This window comes from Nilaparvata lugens, chromosome 5, assembly GCF_014356525.2.
Source record: "Nilaparvata lugens isolate BPH chromosome 5, ASM1435652v1, whole genome shotgun sequence".
NCBI classification, from domain to species: domain Eukaryota; kingdom Metazoa; phylum Arthropoda; class Insecta; order Hemiptera; family Delphacidae; genus Nilaparvata; species Nilaparvata lugens.
In genome coordinates this window covers 1234075-1255372 of record NC_052508.1, presented here as the reverse complement: position 1 = coordinate 1255372, position 21298 = coordinate 1234075, and the positions used below count along the sequence as shown (strand labels likewise).

The following is a 21298-nucleotide window of genomic DNA, read 5'->3' as shown; positions in this document are numbered from 1 at the left end:
CTGAAACACTATTATCAATTTATTATTATGTCGGGATATCGTTCAGAAAGCTGTTTCCCATTTTTCTCTCTATTGCTGGTGCAACCACTCAATTTTAGTTGGTTGGTGCTGTTTTTTCATACACACTGTTTGGAGACCAAGGCTCTTTTCAGGGCCACTGAGACAAAAATTTTTAAAAAGAATATTGTTGTATTATTTTCAACTGATCAAACATGAACATTGATTATTTTTGCCAGTAGGCTTTGTAGGCTTCTTCATGTTTGACGCAACAAGTGAAAAGAAAACTTTCACCACTCATGTGAAAATTGTTTGTTGTTGAAAATTTGTGGAAACGTGCGAGTGGCCCTGAAAAGAGCCAACTAGCTATATCAGACTAATATTCATCTCTACTTCAAACTCAGAAGAGACACTGTCACTACTGTTACACACAGTGTATCAATCAATGTAATAGCATAGTCATCACACTTGTGAGGCGAGTGACGACGGTAGCAAATGAATAAAATCATATATTATTTTCATTTTGAAAATCAAACAGCTATTGGCCCTGAAAAGGGCCGTTGACGCTTGTATGCGGTACACTTGTTGTTGTTAAGCGGATGTTGTGGTGGCATGCTAGTCGGCGGCGAGCGCGCACACACACACACAAACTCTCTACTTGGAGCTGGTGTACTTGGTGACAGCCTTGGTTCCTTCACTGACTGCGTGCTTGGCCAGTTCACCGGGCAGCAGAAGACGCACAGCGGTCTGGATCTCCCGGCTGGTGATGGTTGAACGTTTGTTGTAGTGAGCCAGTCGGCTTGCCTCGGCCGCGATGCGCTCGAAAATGTCGTTGACAAAGCTGTTCATGATCGACATCGCCTTGGACGAGATACCAGTGTCTGGGTGAACTTGCTTCAGCACCTTGTAGATGTACACGGCATAGCTCTCCTTCCTCTTGCGTTTCTTCTTCTTGTCTCCCTTGGCAATGTTCTTCTGCGCCTTGCCGGCCTTCTTCGCTGCTTTACCGCTTGTCTTGGGTGGCATACTGCTGCTTGCTGCTAGACGAGATCTGCTCAATAGGGCTGCTAGTCCACGAGTGTGTTCAAATTTCTCTAGTGCTGCTTTATTTATTGACTTTGTGTGGAAACATTGTCGACCAATAGAATGCTTGTATTCAACTATTGGCTATGATTGCTACCAATCATGTCACGTCTACTCTAATTGGTCGAAATTCGTGCCACACATTGCCTATATATAGGTGCCGATTTGCAACAGATTTTCATTCTTATTCCATCGTTTCTACAGCACCGATCAACAAACCACAACCAGCATCATGTCAGGCAGAGGCAAAGGCGGAAAAGTGAAGGGAAAGGCAAAGTCTCGCTCATCCCGTGCCGGACTCCAGTTCCCAGTCGGTCGTATCCATCGTCTGCTTCGCAAAGGCAACTACGCCGAGCGTGTTGGTGCTGGTGCTCCCGTCTATCTGGCCGCTGTCATGGAGTACCTGGCCGCTGAAGTGTTGGAGTTGGCTGGCAACGCCGCCCGTGACAACAAGAAGACTCGTATCATTCCGCGTCACTTGCAACTGGCAATCAGGAACGACGAGGAGCTGAACAAGCTGTTGTCCGGCGTAACAATCGCACAGGGTGGTGTCCTGCCCAACATCCAGGCTGTCCTCTTGCCGAAAAAGACCGAGAAGAAGGCTTAAGTCTGCTTGCCTTGCTACTGCGCGCTCGCGCGCATTCGACTCTTGGTGTTGAACCACAAAGGCCCTTTTCAGGGCCAGCAATACATTTATTTTTCAATTATTATATTATATCAATGTTTGTCACTATAGTGGTTACTGTCTGTCTCCTAGACATATCGGCTTTATTCTCTCACATAGGTTGTCTGTCTGTCTGTCGTCACCCTCTAATATACACAAATTAGAAATTAGTTGGCCCTTTTCAGGGCCACTGGCACACTTAATGATCAAGTTCAATGAAACAATTTAATTTACTTTTGCGTGTCTAGAATAGAGAAGAATGTCAGTGTGCTAACCGATTTTTGAGATGAGGAGAAGAAAATGTACTCTCTCACACCTTCCATCAAAACAACAATATTATTGTTCTCTGTCACTTGCTACAGTTGTGAAGCAGATGTGAAATAGAAAAATATCATCCAGTGGCCCTGAAAAGAGGCTTTTGCACTACTAACTCGTCAAACGCACACGTTCATCTTCTTCTACTCTCACAACTCCAACTAAATATAATCAATTTATACACACATGTCCAACTTCTTACTGTTCACCGATTGGATTATACCCATCAGGAACTAACAATATTCTCTGTTACTGAAAATGTGTTGGTGGCCCTGAAAAGGGCCTTTGTGGTTCAGTACTGCTGATATCATACTATATCTTATGATGATTGAAAATAAAAGGCAAGTGGAGGCCCTGAAAAGAGCCGTTTTTATGTGAAGTGCTTGCGACGACAGCGGCAGGCCCCTCGGCTGGCTGGTGTGTGGTAGGTCCGTAGAAGAATTTACTTCTTCTTAGTGACAGTAGCCTTCTTTGGTTTCTTGGCGACGGCTGCCTTCTTCGGCTTCGGCGACTTGGGCTTCTTGGTAGGCGGCTTGGTGACCTTTTTCGCCTTAGGAGACTTGGACTTGGCTGCCGAAGCAGCAGCACTGCTCTTCTTCGCGGCGGCTGGCTTGCTAGCTGCGGCCTTCTTCTTCTCACCGGCGGCAGCAGACGTTGCCTTGCTCTTTGTAGCCGAGGCAACGGCCTTCTTCGGCTTTGCTCCGGCAGCAGTGGGCTTCTTCTTCTTTGGCTGAGCTGACTTCGGCTTGGCACTAGCCGGCTTCGGGGCAGCACCCTTGGCTGCTTCCTTCACCGAGATCTTGAACGAGCCGGCGGCACCCTTGCCTTTCGGCTGGGTGAGAGCTCCCGATGCGACGGCTGTCTTCAGGTACTTCTTGATGAACGGCGCCAGCTTCTCTGCGTCGGCCTTGTAGTTGGCAGCAATGTACTTCTTGATCGCCTGCAGTGACGAGCCACCACGCTCCTTGAGTCCGGCAATAGCAGCGTTCACCATTTCGCCGGTTGGCGGGTGTGCTGGCTTGGCACGCGGCTTCTTGGAGCTGGCTGCTGCTTTCGATGCGGCCGCCTTCTTCGCCTTGGCCGGTGTGGACGCGGCTGGGACCGTTGCCGCTGGACTGGTTGCTGTCTCGGCTGACATCTTGTTGTTGAGTAGTAGAGTAGACAGTAGTGGTATCGCTGCTGCTGATGCTAACTTGCTTTCAATAGCTTCGAGATTCTACGCTACTGGTGGAACATGTTAGGGTGAGTCATTGCACCCTAACTCGGCAGTGTCTTGAGCTATGGAGCTCTATGACTGCTCAAAGTAATAACAGTGCTGAAGTTGGGGGTTCCTGATATATAAGACCTTCAGTAGAGCTTGGCAATTTTATCTTTATTTATTCTTATTTATTTATTTATTTATTTATTTATTTATTTATTTATTTATTTATTTATTTATTTATTTATTTATTTATTTATTTATTTATTTATTTATTTATTTATTTATTTATTTATTTATTTATTTATTTATTTATTTATTTATTTATTTATTTATTTATTTATTTATTTATTTATTTTTTTTTTTTTTTTTTTTTTTTTTTTTTTTTTTTTTTTTTTTTTTTCCTGCCAAGTCTACTTTTTTGGGAGAAGTGGTAATGGAGAAGGGTTCTCTCCTAGGGAATGGAATACTGTGAACAGTGGCTGACTGACAATCAGCTGCTGGCACGAACTGCTAACTGTCAATCAGGCCACCATTGTTGAAATGGGAGTGGCTTGTGGGTTTGAGGTGGTCGTGGTATTTCGTACATCTGCCTTATTGATGTACGCCACGAGATAGAAGCTGTATCATGAAGCTTTCGAGATGTGAGCTGAATGAAGTTGAGTAATTGAGGGGTACTGGCATATTCATAGAGTAACCTATTATTCACTGTGTAGTGAAAGTTGCAGATGGTTCTGATGAGTCTGTTTTGAAGGCCAAATAGACGTTTTCTATTGGTCTTCGATAGATATGGGAACCAGACTGGGGCGGCATAGGTCAGGTATGCTCTGATGATGGCTGTGAATATGAGCAGCCGAAATTTCAGGGGGAGTGAAGGGGTGACAAGTAGGGGGAATAGTTGTACAAACAGCACACGACAGTGTTGAATTTTCACTTTAATGTGTTGTTTGAAAGTGAGTGTTCTATCCAGAGTTACACCTAGGTACTTGACGGTATGGGACCATGGCAGGGCGTGGCCATGGATTTTGAGAGTGGGAGGAAGTTTGAGTTTTCGGGAAAAGGCGACAGCCACACATTTAGTTGGATTTATCTCTACCTTCCAGGATGAACACCAGGATGTAAGCAGGTTTAATTGCTCTTGAACATTCCTGGCCGCCCTATTCAGATTCATGCTGCTCGAGTGGAATGTGGTGTCATCAGCAAATAGACTTGTTTGAACTGAAGGTAGAGATGGCATGTCATTGATGAAGAAGGAGTAGAGGATAGGTCCAAGCACAGATCCTTGGGGGACACCTGCTGTTGCTGGGGTGAGAGCTGAAGAGTTTACTGAAGATGGGGTTTGGTTGTGAACTTCGAAATACCTATTAGTAAGGTATGACTTGAAGAGTCTTATTGTTGAAGGTGGAAAGACAGATGAAAGTTTATAGAGTAGTCCATCCAGCCACACAGTGTCGAAGGCTGCTTTGAAGTCTATAAAGACTGCAGCCACGTGCTCTTTCTTGTTGAAAGAATCTGATAACTGAGAGCAGAATTTCATTAGTTGCAGTGTTGTTGAACAACCTGCACGAAATCCAAACTGCTCTGGCCTTATCACACTATCTAATGTATCTCTTATATGTTTCTCCAGAAACATTTTCTCAAAAAGCTTTGAGAAAAAGCAGGGTATGGAGATTGGCCTGTAGCTGGATGGTAGGGTGGAGCGTTTTCCTGGCTTTAGGAGCAGGAATAATTTGCTCTTTTTCCATTCTGAGGGGAAGTGTTGGGTGTTCAGAATGGAATTGAAAATTACAAGCAGGTGTTGGGCTAGCTCTGGAGGCGCATTTAAGATGGCCTTTCCAGAAATACCATCAAGACCTGGGGCCTTTTTTGGATTTGTATTTTTAAGTGCATTTGTTATATCTCCCATTGTAAAAGGTGAGAGATTATTTGGGGTGGGGTCTTGCACTGTTACTAAAACACTGTCAACTATTTTTCTAAAGTGGGTGCCGAGCTCTTGACTATGAGGGACGGGTGGATTTGAGAAGTGGAGTTCTAGATGGGAGGCAAACTCATCCACTTTCTCTTGGTCTGAGAAGATTAGCCCATTTGGGCCCTCAAGTGGAGAGTTTGGAGGTTTTTTCCTGAGAAGTTTACGGGTAGCTTGCCAGGCTGAGTTGGGTGGCAAAGAGGTGAGATACTCTTCCCAGGATTGGAGGCGATGTAGTTTAAGTAGTTCAGCAGAAATTCGTGCTTGTTGGCCGGCACTCTTTTGCTTATAACTTTGCAATCGCTCGTGCTACAAAGCTGCAAATCGTATTGTTGGATTGCTCACACTATTCTCTAGACAACTGAATAGGTTTATATGGTAATTATTAGTGATTTTCTATTGAAAAAGTCGTTCAAACACTCCCATACCCGGCCGAACTCGGTACACTGCAACACTTGATCGACTATCCATCAATTGTGTGCAAAGAAATTCACAAAAATACTATTGAGTCTGTTAGAGCATGTCAGTACGCATCCACACATGCAATAATATTGTACACTTTTATTGGTCTGGAACTAGATAATAGCCGAAAAGCTGACCACAGGTAATACACAGCCAAACACACTAGTACAGTACACAAGTAAGACACTTTTCTGTTGGAAAATCAAACAAATATGCATGTAATTGTAACTGAATGTATACTATTGAACATCCAGTCGACTTCTGAGTGTAATAGAATAATGTTTATCCAATTAAAATTGAAGAAAAGTTGAAAAAGTCATTTTCACCAGTTTAACTGGGCTCAGTGTGCATGTTGTGTCCACAAAATAAGCAAGATATTGAATGCAGGACACAGAATATGCAGTGAAAACTTTCCTATTCATTTGAATAGCTTGTAAATTATACAGAACATTTGTGGTATGGTTAGCAGTCAATTTTGATTGAATTCAGTGTGAAAAACCATGTCTGTAATGTGAAAAACGCCGCTTTTCTTGTAGACTTGCTCCCGCGCTGTGTGGCGGGTTGCCTATCCACAGCCGTTGTCGGGCAGAGTGAATGTCATTTTATAATAAAATCTGTACTTATTGCACATTTATTGTTGATTCTATGCTCACATTGTATGTAGAAAGGGTATGCAGTGTAGACGCATTGATAATAACAATAGAAAAGCCAGTATAGATAGCTGGTTGTGCATAATCAGTTCACTATCAAGTAAAAACACATTTGAATTTGGCGCCATAAAATGAACAGTCAGCTGGCTAGCCAATGACAATCGTTGTTGCCTCTATTTGCTAGAATATTGAGTTTTAATGGCTGGCGCACGCTCACACACAAAAACAAGCAAATAGAAGTGAATTTCCTTACAAATCATTTTCACAAAATTTAAATAGGCTGTTGTTATTTGTTGTATCTGTCTATTACTCAATCTATCAATTCACTCACATTATGCTGTATTATCAATGATGGAAAAATTGAATAAATGAAAAAAAAAAAAAACAAATGTAATTGGTGGCATTTATTTTGTTCATGTTCACAGTATTTCAATAGGCTATTGGCTGTTGTTATTTGTGTCTGACTCACAATCACTGACTAACATCTGGTGCTATCACTCACTCACTCTCATTCTCTCTCTCTCTCTCTCTCTCTCTCTCTCTCTCTCTCTCTCTCTCTCTCTCTCTCTCTCTCTCTCTCTCTCTCTCTATCCAAACAAATATATTTATCTATTTGTGGACAGAATCACAAATCATATAAATATGATTAGGAAGGAACAACAGGCTTGGCCCAAATCCCCAAATTTTGATAAATTAATAAAATGTCCAAAAAATAGTTTATGTTTCTACTGTAAAACGTTATTATGATATTATTGTATGATCATTGAAAAAAAAAAAATTTCAAGTAGCATTAATATGAAAAAAAAAAAACTTCAAATTAGTAATGACAAGAATTCGACTACAAACATCATGAGTGCAGAGTGTGTAGATGGAGGTTTTATAGGAGGACAACATAATTGTTAACATAGTTAATCAAAAGTCATCAACAAACACTCTTCTTACACAATAATAATATTATTATTTACAAATATTAGTTGCAACAGACTAGTCGAGACTGAAGGTTTGAAAAGTGTTTTGGCGGCCCTGAAAAGGGCCTTTTTGCTGTAGTGGAGTAAAGCGTGAATGGTGAAGACGCGTGCGCGGCAGCAGTCCAATAGTGTGTTGTGCTGGCTGGCTTGCTTAACCTCCGAATCCGTACAGTGTACGTCCCTGACGTTTCAACGCGTAGACTACATCCATAGCGGTGACAGTCTTGCGTTTGGCGTGCTCTGTGTAGGTGACAGCGTCACGAATCACGTTCTCCAGGAATACCTTCAGCACACCGCGTGTCTCTTCGTAGATGAGACCCGAGATACGCTTCACTCCGCCTCGGCGAGCCAGACGACGAATGGCCGGCTTGGTGATACCTTGGATGTTGTCTCTCAACACCTTCCTGTGCCGCTTGGCGCCTCCTTTTCCCAGACCTTTTCCTCCTTTGCCGCGACCAGTCATGTTGCTGCTGCTAGTAGTCGAGTGAAACTGACAAATTTTGCGGAAAATGTGCCTTTATTTATACCCTAGTGATGACATTTGATTGGCCGACAGCCAGCCGCCAATGGTAGGCCAGCATTCATCAGCACTGCAATTGGTCACAAATTGTCGACCAATAGACAGGCAGTTGGTCTCAAATTTTGCTATAAATAGTGGTGCCGAGAAAATTTTCTGAACTAGTTGTGCTCGAGCCACCGAGCAGTCAACATCGGAGCGGCCCTACAGCAGGTAGAAAGAAGTAGGAGAAGAAGGAGCAGGAGGAGAGGATGAACCGTGGGTCGACCCTTCGCTCGGCCATGCGGACCACCCAGGGGGCCACCCACAAGGCAGGACCCTCAGTTCAGAGAAGGGAGAGACTCACAAAGCTAACGGACAGCTCCTCCCCTCGTCTGACAACCACCACGGCGAGAGGGGTGACGCCCGAGACTTCACCCTCCAACGACCAGACTAGTGGGGTGACTACAGTCCCCTCCACCCCGCCACCCAGCAACGACCACCAACAGCCGGCCTCTTATGCAGCCAAGGTGGCGACACCACCCTCCACCTCAGCGCCCACCAGTGAAGCAGAGGAGGACCCCTTCATCCTTGTCGCAAGGAAGCAGAGGAGACAGCAGAACAGGGTGAGTGAAGAACAAGCTTCTAGTACTAACAGAACACCCACGCAGTCCAAAACTAAATTCTTTCCTCCACTGGTATTTCCTGTACCACAAAACTGGACGAAAATTTCTGAAAAAATAGAGTTGAAAATCTCTTCTAAAATAGTTACCACATTAAAGGGTGGTAACTATGTGCTTAAAACCACCACTGAAACTGACTTTACTGTAGTAAAGTCAGTTTTAGTGGAGGAAAAAATCCCCTTCCACACCTTCAGCTCTGAGCGCGATTCTGAGCTGAAGGTTGTCCTCAGAGGCCTTCACTGGTCTCACAACCAAGCCGACCTGGCCGAATCATTCAAAAAGGCTGGGTTTAATGTACTTCTAGTGAAAAATATCACAAGTCGTGGGAGGCCTTGTAGCCTTTTTCTTATTAAAATAAAAAAAGAGGGTGATTTTAAGAAAATCTACTCTCTTTCTTCCATCGGCTCTGTAGAGGTTCAAATTGAACCCTACAGACCAAGGCCCGGCCTACCTCAATGTTTCAAATGCCAGAGGTATGGCCACAGCTCCATAAACTGTTTTCACACACCCAGATGTGTGAAATGTGGTGAAGACCACACTGCCTCTCAGTGTCAGAGAAATCTGAACACTGAAAAACCCACCTGTGTGAACTGTCAGGGCAGTCATACAGCCAACTATAAAGGGTGCCGTGTACACCTTCAACTGCTTAACAAGGCCAAGAAGTCGCCTGAAGCTGCCCGGTCAACTGAGACCACTCAGTCGCCGACAGCAGCCACTCGGGCGGCATCCAAGCGTCCGCAAATCGCGGGGCAGTCGCTGGGGGAGGGGAGTGTGGCTAAAACCACATCTCCTTCCACTGTGGCTGCTCTCGCGGACGCGAGGAAAAGCTCTGCCCCCTCACCACCTAAACAACATCACAAGGTCACTAAAATCGTGACAAAGACCTACAAACCAGTGGAGAAGAATATATTCCCTTCTCTCCCCATGGAATGGGTTCCACCTCCGCCCCCTGTGATCTCTCACTCGAACTTCCCCTCTCTCCCTTCCCAAATAAAGACACCACCTTCAGTGGAGTCAAACTCGGGAAGTTCACAACCCTCCTCACAATCTCAACAGGGACAGGGAGGTCTACTGAGCTTTCTGAGCTCAGAAAAATTCGTTCAATGGGTGGTAAGTACCCTACCACGTCTCATCAATGCCTTGAACATTGGTGAAGCCATTGCCATTCTTATTAGTGCACTCCCCTCCCTGTTGAACTAAAATGAATAATTTCAAAATTATTTCATTCAATGCAGATGGACTAAGACACAAAATAGACGAACTTCGTCACTTTCTTAGTGACCTGAATATTGATGTGGCTCTAATTCAGGAAACACAAATGCCAACTACTATGCCAATTAAATTCCCCTCATATCACTGCCTACGCTATGACCGCCCCCCCACTGAGCAAAATCGAACCCATGGTGGTGTAGCAATTCTAGTACACAGAAGACACTCCTTCTGTGTACACCCACTTCCATCCATACCAGACATGGATGTAATAGCGGCTACAATCTCTGTACAGAATACACCAGTTACTTTTGTCTCTCTATACAACCCACCCAGAAATAGACCAGTTAACACAAACACCCTATCTCAAATTTTCACCTCCTCCCGCAGCATATTTGTAGCTGGTGACTGGAATGCCAAGCACATGGCTTTTGGTTGCCGAACTACAAATATAACGGGGGCATCACTCCTCAAATTCACTGAGGAATTTGACACAGAAATATGTTTTCACATACCATCATCCCCTACACATATAAGTATGTTTAACCAAGCTGCTCAACCTGACATTTTGGACTATGCACTGTCTGTTGGACTTACAAAGACCACACTGGTTGACGTGATAGAAGACCTCTCTTCAGATCACTTACCAGTGTTGTTCACTCTTGTGAATCCTGATAGCATTGCAAGGCCATCTCCACATCGCCTTACTGTGAATTGGAGAAATTACTTTGATAGTGTGTCAAATTCCATTCCTCCCTTACCAAGCACACATTCAAACTCTGTCGACTTAGAAGCCCACACTGATACTATCACGGAAGTTATTACAACAGCTCTAGCTGACAACACTTCCATAGCCCAACCCCAACGACGTTCACTACTCCCAACTGAAATCCAATTAGCTATCAGTGAGCGTCGTAGCACTCGTAAACGTTGGCAGATCACACGAGCTCCTGCTGACAAATACGCATTCAATAGAGCATCTCACAAATGCTCTCAACTTCTTAAACTCCATCGCTTGCAATCCTGGGAAGAATATCTAACATCTTTGCCATCCCACTCAGCCTGGCAAGCTACCCGAAAACTTCTCAGGAAACAACCCCCAACCTCACCACTTGAGAGCCCAAATGGGCTTATCTTCTCAGAACAAGAGAAAGTGGATGAGTTTGCCTCCCACCTCCAAATTCACTTTTCAAACCCACCCATTCCCCATAGTCAAGAGCTCAACTCCCACTTTGATAGAATAGTCGACAGTGTATCAGAAACAGTTCAAGACCAAACCCCAAATAATCTCCCATTCTTTACAATGGGGGATATAACAACCGCACTTCAAAATACCAATCCAAAAAAGGCCCCAGGCCTTGATGGTATTTCAGGGAAGGCCATCTTCAATGCGCCACCAGAACTAGCCCAACACCTGCTTGTAATTTTCAATTCCATTCTGAACACCCAACACTTCCCCTCAGAATGGAAAAAGAGCAAATTATTCCTGCTCCTAAAGCCAGGAAAACGCTCCACCCAACCATCCAGCTACAGGCCCATCTCCATCCCCTGCTTTTTCTCAAAGCTTTTTGAGAAAATGTTCCTGGAGAAACATATCAGAGATACGCTAGATAGTGTGATAAGGCCAGAGCAGTTTGGATTTCGTGCAAGTTGTTCAACAACTCTGCAACTAATGAAATTCTGCTCTCAATTATCAGACTCTTTCAACAAGAAAGAGCACGTGGCTGCAGTCTTTATAGACTTCAAAGCAGCCTTCGACACTGTGTGGCTGGATGGACTCCTCTATAAACTTTCATCTGTCTTTCCACCCCCAACAGTCAGACTCTTCAAGTCATACCTTACTAATAGGTATTTTGAAGTCCAAATCCGTACCCCCTCTTCAATAGCTTCTTCAGCTCTCACCCCATCAACAGCAGGTGTCCCCCAAGGATCTGTGCTTGGTCCTATTCTCTACTCCCTTTTCATCAACGACATGCCAGCTCTACCTTCAGTTCAAACCAGTCTCTTTGCAGACGATACCACTTTCCACTCCAGCAGCATGAGTCTCGAGAGGGCGGCCAGGAATGTTCAAGAGCAGTTGAACCTGCTCACATCCTGGTGTTCATCCTGGAAGGTAGAGATAAATGCAAATAAATGCGTGGCTGTCGCCTTTTCCAGAAAATGTAAACTTCCTCCCACTCTCACAATCCATGGCCACGCCCTGCCATGGTCCCCCACCGTCAAGTATCTAGGTGTTACTCTAGACAGAAACCTTACCTTCAAACAACACATTGACGTGAAAATACAACACAGTCGTGTGCTGTTTGGACAATTATACCCCCTTTTTATCACCCCCTCTTTCCCCCTGAAGTTTCGGCTGCTCATATTCACAGCTATCATCAGGGCATACATGACCTATGCCGCCCCTGTCTGGTTCCCATACCTATCGAAGACCAATAGAAAACGACTATTTGGCCTTCAAAACAAACTCATAAGAACCATCTGCAACTTTCACTACACAGTGAACAATAGGCTACTCTATGAATATGTCTCCACTCCCCAACTGATTGACTTCATTCAGCTCACATCAAGAAAACTTCATGACACAGCTTCAACGTCGTGGCGTACATCAGTAAGGCAGATGTACGAGATACCACGACCAGTTCAAACCAAAAAGCCACTCCCTTTTCAACAATGGTGGCCAGACTGATGGTCACCAACTTGACGTTAAAGTCACCATTGTAAACAGCTCGTATTCCCCTGAGGTGAACCCATCTCCATCACACTTCTCCCAAAAAAAGTGAATTTGGCAAAAAAAAAAAAAAAAAAAAAAAAAAAAAAAAAAAAAAAAAAAAAATCAAATGTATAAATTTATAAATAAATGTCAAATGAACAGATATATACATAAATGAAAAATAGATAAATATTCGAAGATACAAATATATTACAAATATTCAATATTATATTATCCATATTACAAAACATATTATATTATATCTTAAAAAAAAAAAAAAAAAAAAAAAAAAAAAAAAAAAAAAAAAAAAAAAAATAAATAAATAAATAAAATAAAAGCCAAATTCACTTAAGGTCTATTATCTAGGAGCAACCAAAAATTTTCAGTTCTGTTAATTCTATGAGCAGTCATAAGGCAAACCAGCCTAAGGCACTGCCAATTAGGGTGATTCACTCACCCTGTTCCACCCACAGTCAGTCATTTTCTGAACTGACATAGGCTTACGTAGTAGTAGCAGCAGCAGCAGCAGCAGCAAGCAAGCAAGCAAGCAGTACAATGGCTCGTACCAAGCAGACAGCAAGGAAATCGACCGGCGGTAAGGCGCCCAGGAAGCAGTTGGCAACGAAAGCTGCCCGCAAGAGTGCTCCGGCCACCGGTGGTGTGAAGAAGCCGCATCGTTACAGGCCTGGCACAGTGGCTCTGCGAGAAATTCGTCGCTACCAGAAGAGCACTGAACTGCTTATTCGTAAGCTGCCGTTCCAGCGCCTTGTTCGTGAGATCGCACAGGACTTCAAGACTGACCTGCGTTTCCAGAGCTCGGCTGTTATGGCTCTGCAGGAGGCAAGCGAAGCCTACTTGTCATGAATTTTCACCGTCGTCAACAATTTATCTATTCATTGTGAAAATTCATGACAAATAATAAAAATTATGTAGTTCTATTACATCCCCGGGTCCCCCTAAACTTCGGCCCGAAGTTATCGAAAAAACGGCATCTCTCTAAGTTAATTTTTACACATTTCAATAATATTTCAAAAATTAAAGTCAAAATTACCGCAAGCTAAAATTATTATTATTATTATTCACAATATTATTCTAATTGGATATTTATATGTAACATAACTTTCAATGAATACCTTAAATCTATGTGAGTGCCAATTCATAAGCTAAATGCAAGTGATATAAATTACATTATAGTGAACTAATTCATAAAAATCAAACTTAACACATCAATCAACTTCAAATCAACAATTCAATACATTCATATCTGAATAAGAATTGAATGGAAAAAATTTCAATTATATTGATGAATAAAATTAAACCTACAAAATCTACGAAAGTAATAAAATTGAATCATAATGCAAAAATTAAACATCAAGTCCGAATAGTATTCGAGTAAGCAAAATAATATTGTGGACCTTGAAAATAAGAATAATAATAATAATTGAAATAGTTTATCTTCTAATCTGGGAAAATATTTGAATCGATAGCATAAAAGAGTAAATGGATACAATAATAGTGAATAAGTAATTATTATTTGCATAGTTTCCTATATCCTAACCCATTATTTTAATGATTTCATTACATACTACTTTACTAAAACACAATATATTCTTAAAGCTCCTGTGGGTAGTCCACAATTGGAGTACGTTTCGGGACTCTCAGTTGATTTGCTTTCTTCTTAATATAATTTTGAAGACATAAATACAAGAATATAACAGTTATCAGTGTTTGCCAGACAATAATAATATAAATGATCAGTTTATTGTTCACCCCTAACAAATCAAAGTTATTTGGCATTTCAACATGATGGAAAATGTCTTCTGAGAATGAGTTGTGCTCTTCAAATTTTGAAAAATTCAAGTGCCAATTTTCATTTAAAATTTCCGAAAGGTTTAGGTACTGAGGCAGAGTCTCATGTTTAAAAATTGGGATGCTCAATTTAGATAAATTTGTCCACATGTGAGGAATTAAGTTATTAATAGCTGGAGAAGGATGGGAACGGGAGTCGCAAGGATAAAGAGTGCTTATCAGTACGTCGCCGTTGTCGTCTTGAAGTTCGCAGTTGCAAGGGATGTGGAGTGATAGGGTTCCTGGACTGTTGCTTGGGACCTCAGTTGTTGAGTTTTTACAGCGAATTGTCGTCTTTTTGCCGGTGTTGTGGAATAGGAAGGTGTCTTCTCGTAGGCGAGTGATTAGGGTTTGATTGTCAGTTGCTTTACAATCAAATTTGCAGACTTCTCGTAGCTCCGATACGTCTGCTTCTGATGTTAGAAGGTGGAGACAAGTGGCTTGGGTGGCGGAGTTCGACATCTTTTTCCTCGGAATCAAGCAGAGGCCTTTCTGCTTGAACTGGCAATCGTCTTCTTCGTCATCTGACAGGATTTGCAGTTTATTTTCTTCTCTAAGTATCAGGTGATGTTGGGAGGTCAAACGGCAGGTATGACCATTCCAATGAAGCGGGATAGATTGCAGGTGGAATAATGAAATAGTTGAATTTTTCTTCTTTATTGGTATTTTGAGGGTAACCAATAGTTCGTTGTCGGATTTTCTGCAGGATGTTAGTTTCAAGTTTCGAATTTTATCGTTGTCTTTTGTTGATATGGTGAAGTTTCTCTTGTTTATTTTCTTTTCGAGTTCTTGAAGTCGATTGTTTAGGTCTTCTTTTGAAATGACGTGATGAGAAAGTTGTTGATTGTAGCATCTCATGTCGATTTCATTGTAGTTGTTAGATAGAGTCATCATATACATGAAAATAGTAGTCCTCAGTTGTGTTTTCAGTACATCGGTTGTAGTATTCCCTTTCTGAAACTTATTCTGTTGGGTGAATGATTCTTGCCAAAGAATAAGGTCATGCTTCATGTTGTTCAATACTTTCTTCACGTTCTCTGCCATGCCGTTCATCTTGCGTGTGTTGTCTATCAATTCGACATGTTCAGCGTGAACGAAGTCTTGAAGATTACTGAGATGAGAAGTGATGTCGGTTTCGGTTTTCACGTATGCGCCCAATTCTTCGTCGGTAGCTACTCCGCAACACCAGTTTAGGACCGCCCCGATCGTATCGATAGAGCGTTCGCGGCGTGGTAGTCGATTTTCGCTCTCAGCTGGAGTGTTGTCGTCATCGCTGCCAATGTAAATGCCGTCTTGTAGTTGTAGAAGTTGCAGCTCCGTTCGATGAATCTGATCAAATACTGCACACTCCGATGGGGAAGGGAAAGGACATGAGTCAATTTTTAAAGGAGTACTCAGAAGGTTCCTCATAACAAATAAAGGATTTGACCTAGGAATACTGAATGTTATTGGAACTGTGGACTCGTAAAATACTACATTGTGAATTTCTTTAAATAGAGCTCCGTGAAAAAGAGAAATTTCTTGAGACAATACCGTACAACATATTTCTACAAATGCTAAGGAACAAAGTATTATGGTATTCATTTTAAAAATATTATATCAGTTAGTACTCTATATTAATCTATCAATGAACAGTTCGTATAAGATATCAATTTTAAAAACAATAATTACTAGTAAAATCCCCAAAAACCCTACAAATAGATTATGTAAATGGTCAAATTAATAGCTATTTCTTATATTCCAATCGTAATCACCTACTGGAATTGATTATTTCATTTACATCAATACAGATAATATTGTTATTAAAATATACGTTTTCACATAAATAATCTTATAAATAAATAAATTATTATATCAAGAATAATCCGTTTCTGAAAAAGAGAAACATTTTATTACATACGAGTCAAGAAAATAATATTCAAGCATAAATCGTATTTGATGATTTTCAAATAGCATTCATTCATAAACAAAAACGTGAGAACAATTCACATCTTTTAATAATGAATCATCGTTAGAATGTCTAGTAAAATTGTCTATCAGAGCTCAATTATATTTCATTGTTTCATCGAAGTAGAAATCCAATTAATTAATTGATTGATTGAAAACTGCATACTATTGTGATTTGAGAATCATCTCGATATCTAGTCGTGAGAAAATGGATTTGATCGCTTCACAAGTCAATACTGATCTCGCAAACAAAATTCTCTAAAAATTCAGTTGTAAGCATGATATTGTTTTTCAATGATTTGGAAAATAAATAAATTACATGAATGTTTCATCTCGATTTCTTCTCATCAATTGTCTTTTAAATTAATGAAAGGCAAAGATTTAGGATGAGCGAGGTATAATTGCTAGCATAAAGAAAAGTGCTGGAATAAAGAATACAGTTAGACAATAGAACAATAAACACTTAATTGATGGGATCTCGTATGAAATATTTTTTCATTTATCTACATGAAAAGCTACATTTTTATAAGTACCTCGTAGCGGAAAAAATATCTCATAGACTTCATCTGTTACTTTCTTTACTACTTCATATGGGCCTGAATATTTTTTGACTAATTTCCTAGACTGTCCTTGTCTTACATCAGGATCGTGGACCATAACTAAATCTCCTGGTTCAAAAATGCAATCTGTTCTATTCCTATCGTAATAGTATTTCTGTTTTTCTTGTGCATCTGATAAGATTGATGGTATCTGTTCTCGCACTTCTTTAAGATTTGCTAATCTCGCGTCTAAATGATAAGTGACGTCGTCATTTTCGGGAAAGATTTTCAAATCTAAAGGAGTAGTGGCTTCAAAACCGTGCAATAAGAAAAAAGGTGTATATTTCAAAGAGCATTGTTTCGAAGTATTGTATGCGAATAAAACTTTCGGCAGCATTTGTACCCACAATTTCCTATTATCGGCTACGTAAGCTGTTAGCATCTCTTGAATTGTCCGGTTGGCTCTTTCGGCCAGACCTTGACTTTGGTGGTGACTTGATGATCCTAATATGTGTTTGATTCCAAGCTCAACCATAAGGTCATCGACTTTTTTATTTACAAAATGTGTACCTCTATCGGATCGAATTTCTTTTGGAACGCCAAATCGGTATATTAATTTCCATAAGCATTTAGTGGTATTATTTGCGTCGGCGTGTTTACAAGGTTCAGCTAAAATATATCGGGTCGTTAAGTCAACAATCGTTAGAATGTATGAATAGCCCATTGAGCTCTCTAACGGACCGATGTAGTCCATCATGATACTTGAGAAAGGCTTACTATCACACTTGATGGGTGATAAGAAACCTTGAGGCTTCGTAGTAGGGGTTTTTCTCTCTTGGCAATTTTTACATGATCTTACATAATTCGCAATGTTTTCATACATATTTTCCCAATAATATTTCGATGATATTTTCTCATGGGTTTTATAAATGCCGGTATGTCCACCTGTTAAGGAATCATCATGGAATGTTTCAAGGATTTTATTGATAAGAGATCGGGGTACGAGAAGTTTCAATTGATTGGTATGCCCATCAAATTTCTTCAGATAGACAATGTCTTTTTCGATCGTGTATTTTCTCGCCTTTCTAATCGTAGCTGTATCACTATGATTAGGGTTTCGTATTGCATCATATATTTTTCTTATACTCTCATCATTTTTCTGTAAAGTCTTTATGTCTATTTCTTCTATTTCGAATATATTGTAGTTTTCGTCCTTTGTGAGATCAGTTATATCCTTCTCTAGTGGATATCTACTCAGGGCATCAGGTACGTGCATTTGGGCTCCTGGTTTATATTTCAAATCGAACGTGAACTCCGTTAATTTCATAAGTAACTTACTGACTCGAATACTGGGGTTTTTCCAAGTTTTATAGTATTGTAAACTAGCATGATCTGTGTAGATTGTAAACAATCGGCCAATTAAGTATTGTCTGAAATAATTTACACAATACACTATTGATAGAAGTTCAATCTCTCCTACTGCCCAATTTTCTTCATGTTTTGTCAGTTTTCTGGAAACAAAAGCTACTGGATGTAATTTTCCATTGTCATCAGGCTGCGAGATAATGCCCCCTATTCCAACTCGAGAAGCATCTGTGTGTACCACTACCTCCTTATCATTATTAAAATGATGAAGTACGGGTTGTGATAAAAGTTTGCTTTTTATTTCCGAGAATGCGTTCTGCTGATCTTCTTCCCAAGTGATTGGTTTATTCTCGTTATTTTTAGATATCAGATTTGTTAAGGGTCTTGCAATTATAGCGTAGTTTTGAATGAATTTTCGGTAAAATCCACTAAGACCAAGAAATGCTCTGACATCTTTGACAGTTTTGGGTATAGGGTATTTTTCGATAGCTTCCAAGGTTTCGGAAGCGGGTTGTATCCCTTCCTTTGAGACAGTGTGTCCAAGTACTTTAATTTTTCGGTAGAAGAAGTGACATTTAGATGTATTCAATTTTAGTCCTACGTCTTGCAATCTTTTCAAGGTTTTCTCGAGCTGTTGATATTGCTTATCAAATGATTCTCCATAGCTAATGATATCGTCCAAGTAAATCAAAACTCCTCTATACAAATAATCATTGAATACTTGGTTGATTGCTCGTTGGAAAGCATTTGGAGATGTTCTAAGACCAAAAGGTAGTCTTTTGAACGTGTACAGCCCTTTATGAGTTGCAAATGCTACATATTTTCGACAATCTTCGTGTAATGGCTGTTGGAAAAATGCTTGTCTGATATCTAGGGTGGAAAAGTAATCCGAATTGTCAAGAGAATCAAAAATTGTTTGAAGAAGGGGAAGGGGATATCTATCCGGTAATATTTTCTCGTTCAACATTTTATAGTCTACAACCAATCTGAATCCACCGTCTTTTTTAGTAACTAAAAATGCGGGAGAAGCATAATGACTCTGGGTTTCACAAACTATTCCTGCTTTTATCAATAACTCTACTTGTCTGTTTATTTCTGTTCTTTGAGCGATAGGTAATCTGTACGGTGACTTAGCAATGTGTTGGTGGCCCTGAAAAGGGCCTTTGTGGTTCAGTACTGCTGATATCATACTATATCTTATGATGATTGAAAATAAAAGGCAAGTGGAGGCCCTGAAAAGAGCCGTTTTTATGTGAAGTGCTTGCGACGACAGCGGCAGGCCCCTCGGCTGGCTGGTGTGTGGTAGGTCCGTAGAAGAATTTACTTCTTCTTAGTGACAGTAGCCTTCTTTGGTTTCTTGGCGACGGCTGCCTTCTTCGGCTTCGGCGACTTGGGCTTCTTGGTAGGCGGCTTGGTGACCTTTTTCGCCTTAGGAGACTTGGACTTGGCTGCCGAAGCAGCAGCACTGCTCTTCTTCGCGGCGGCTGGCTTGCTAGCTGCGGCCTTCTTCTTCTCACCGGCGGCAGCAGACGTTGCCTTGCTCTTTGTAGCCGAGGCAACGGCCTTCTTCGGCTTTGCTCCGGCAGCAGTGGGCTTCTTCTTCTTTGGCTGAGCTGACTTCGGCTTGGCACTAGCCGGCTTCGGGGCAGCACCCTTGGCTGCTTCCTTCACCGAGATCTTGAACGAGCCGGCGGCACCCTTGCCTTTCGGCTGGGTGAGAGCTCCCGATGCGACGGCTGTCTTCAGGTACTTCTTGATGAACGGCGCCAGCTTCTCTGCGTCGGCCTTGTAGTTGGCAGCAATGTACTTCTTGATCGCCTGCAGTGACGAGCCACCACGCTCCTTGAGTCCGGCAATAGCAGCGTTCACCATTTCGCCGGTTGGCGGGTGTGCTGGCTTGGCACGCGGCTTCTTGGAGCTGGCTGCTGCTTTCGATGCGGCCGCCTTCTTCGCCTTGGCCGGTGTGGACGCGGCTGGGACCGTTGCCGCTGGACTGGTTGCTGTCTCGGCTGACATCTTGTTGTTGAGTAGTAGAGTAGACAGTAGTGGTATCGCTGCTGCTGATGCTAACTTGCTTTCAATAGCTTCGAGATTCATTGAAAACAACCGACCTATATAGACTTGTACGGACCGATATGGAAGCTGCAGCGGTGGCAAGCCAAAATTGTGATAGTTCAGCAGAAATTCGTGCTTGTTGGCCGGCACTCTTTTGCTTATAACTTTGCAATCGCTCGTGCTACAAAGCTGCAAATCGTATTGTTGGATTGCTCACACTATTCTCTAGACAACTGAATAGGTTTATATGGTAATTATTAGTGATTTTCTATTGAAAAAGTCGTTCAAACACTCCCATACCCGGCCGAACTCGGTACACTGCAACACTTGATCGACTATCCATCAATTGTGTGCAAAGAAATTCACAAAAATACTATTGAGTCTGTTAGAGCATGTCAGTACGCATCCACACATGCAATAATATTGTACACTTTTATTGGTCTGGAACTAGATAATAGCCGAAAAGCTGACCACAGGTAATACACAGCCAAACACACTAGTACAGTACACAAGTAAGACACTTTTCTGTTGGAAAATCATACAAATATGCATGTAATTGTAACTGAATGTATACTATTGAACATCCAGTCGACTTCTGAGTGTAATAGAATAATGTTTATCCAATTAAAATTGAAGAAAAGTTGAAAAAGTCATTTTCACCAGTTTAACTGGGCTCAGTGTGCATGTTGTGTCCACAAAATAAGCAAGATATTGAATGCAGGACACAGAATATGCAGTGAAAACTTTCCTATTTATTTGAATAGCTTGTAAATTATACAGAACATTTGTGGTATGGTTAGCAGTCAATTTTGATTGAATTCAGTGTGAAAAACCATGTCTGTAATGTGAAAAACGCCGCTTTTCTTGTAGACTTGCTCCCGCGCTGTGTGGCGGGTTGCCTATCCACAGCCGTTGTCGGGCAGAGTGAATGTCATTTTATAATAAAATCTGTACTTATTGCACATTTATTGTTGATTCTATGCTCACATTGTATGTAGAAAGGGTATGCAGTGTAGACGCATTGATAATAACAATAGAAAAGCCAGTATAGATAGCTGGTTGTGCATAATCAGTTCACTATCAAGTAAAAACACATTTGAATTTGGCGCCATAAAATGAACAGTCAGCTGGCTAGCCAAT

The 21298-nt window shown here is 41.5% G+C and overlaps 4 protein-coding genes across 4 annotated transcripts; 1 reads left to right on the top strand and 3 right to left on the bottom strand.

Moving 5' to 3' along the window:
- Positions 1-536: 536 nt before the first annotated feature.
- Positions 537-1086, bottom strand: LOC111061740 (histone H2B). The gene has a single exon (XM_022349438.2). The coding sequence runs from the start codon at positions 1021-1023 to the stop codon at positions 652-654; it is 372 nt and encodes a 123-aa protein (XP_022205130.1). The 5' UTR covers positions 1024-1086; the 3' UTR covers positions 537-651.
- Positions 1087-1241: 155 nt separating this feature from the next.
- Positions 1242-1768, top strand: LOC111064582 (histone H2A). The gene has a single exon (XM_039429654.1). It carries the CDS (start codon positions 1313-1315, stop codon positions 1685-1687), a length of 375 nt encoding a protein of 124 aa, XP_039285588.1. The 5' UTR covers positions 1242-1312; the 3' UTR covers positions 1688-1768.
- Positions 1769-2405: 637 nt separating this feature from the next.
- LOC111063282 (histone H1-like) lies at positions 2406-3284 on the bottom strand. Its single transcript, XM_022350964.2, has one exon. It carries the CDS (start codon positions 3195-3197, stop codon positions 2502-2504), a length of 696 nt encoding a protein of 231 aa, XP_022206656.2. The 5' UTR covers positions 3198-3284; the 3' UTR covers positions 2406-2501.
- Positions 3285-19327: 16043 nt separating this feature from the next.
- On the bottom strand, positions 19328-20845 carry LOC120351682 (late histone H1-like). Its single transcript, XM_039429644.1, has one exon. It carries the CDS (start codon positions 20198-20200, stop codon positions 19424-19426), a length of 777 nt encoding a protein of 258 aa, XP_039285578.1. The 5' UTR covers positions 20201-20845; the 3' UTR covers positions 19328-19423.
- Positions 20846-21298: the final 453 nt, after the last annotated feature.

What these genes read in the sequence shown, in the direction of transcription:
- LOC111061740 (XM_022349438.2), bottom strand. Translation starts at nt 1,023, where the DNA reads ATGCCACCCAAGACAAGCGGTAAAGCAGCGAAGAAGGCCGGCAAGGCG.
- LOC111064582 (XM_039429654.1), top strand. Translation starts at nt 1,313, where the DNA reads ATGTCAGGCAGAGGCAAAGGCGGAAAAGTGAAGGGAAAGGCAAAGTCT.
- LOC111063282 (XM_022350964.2), bottom strand. Translation starts at nt 3,197, where the DNA reads ATGTCAGCCGAGACAGCAACCAGTCCAGCGGCAACGGTCCCAGCCGCG.
- LOC120351682 (XM_039429644.1), bottom strand. Translation starts at nt 20,200, where the DNA reads ATGAATCTCGAAGCTATTGAAAGCAAGTTAGCATCAGCAGCAGCGATA.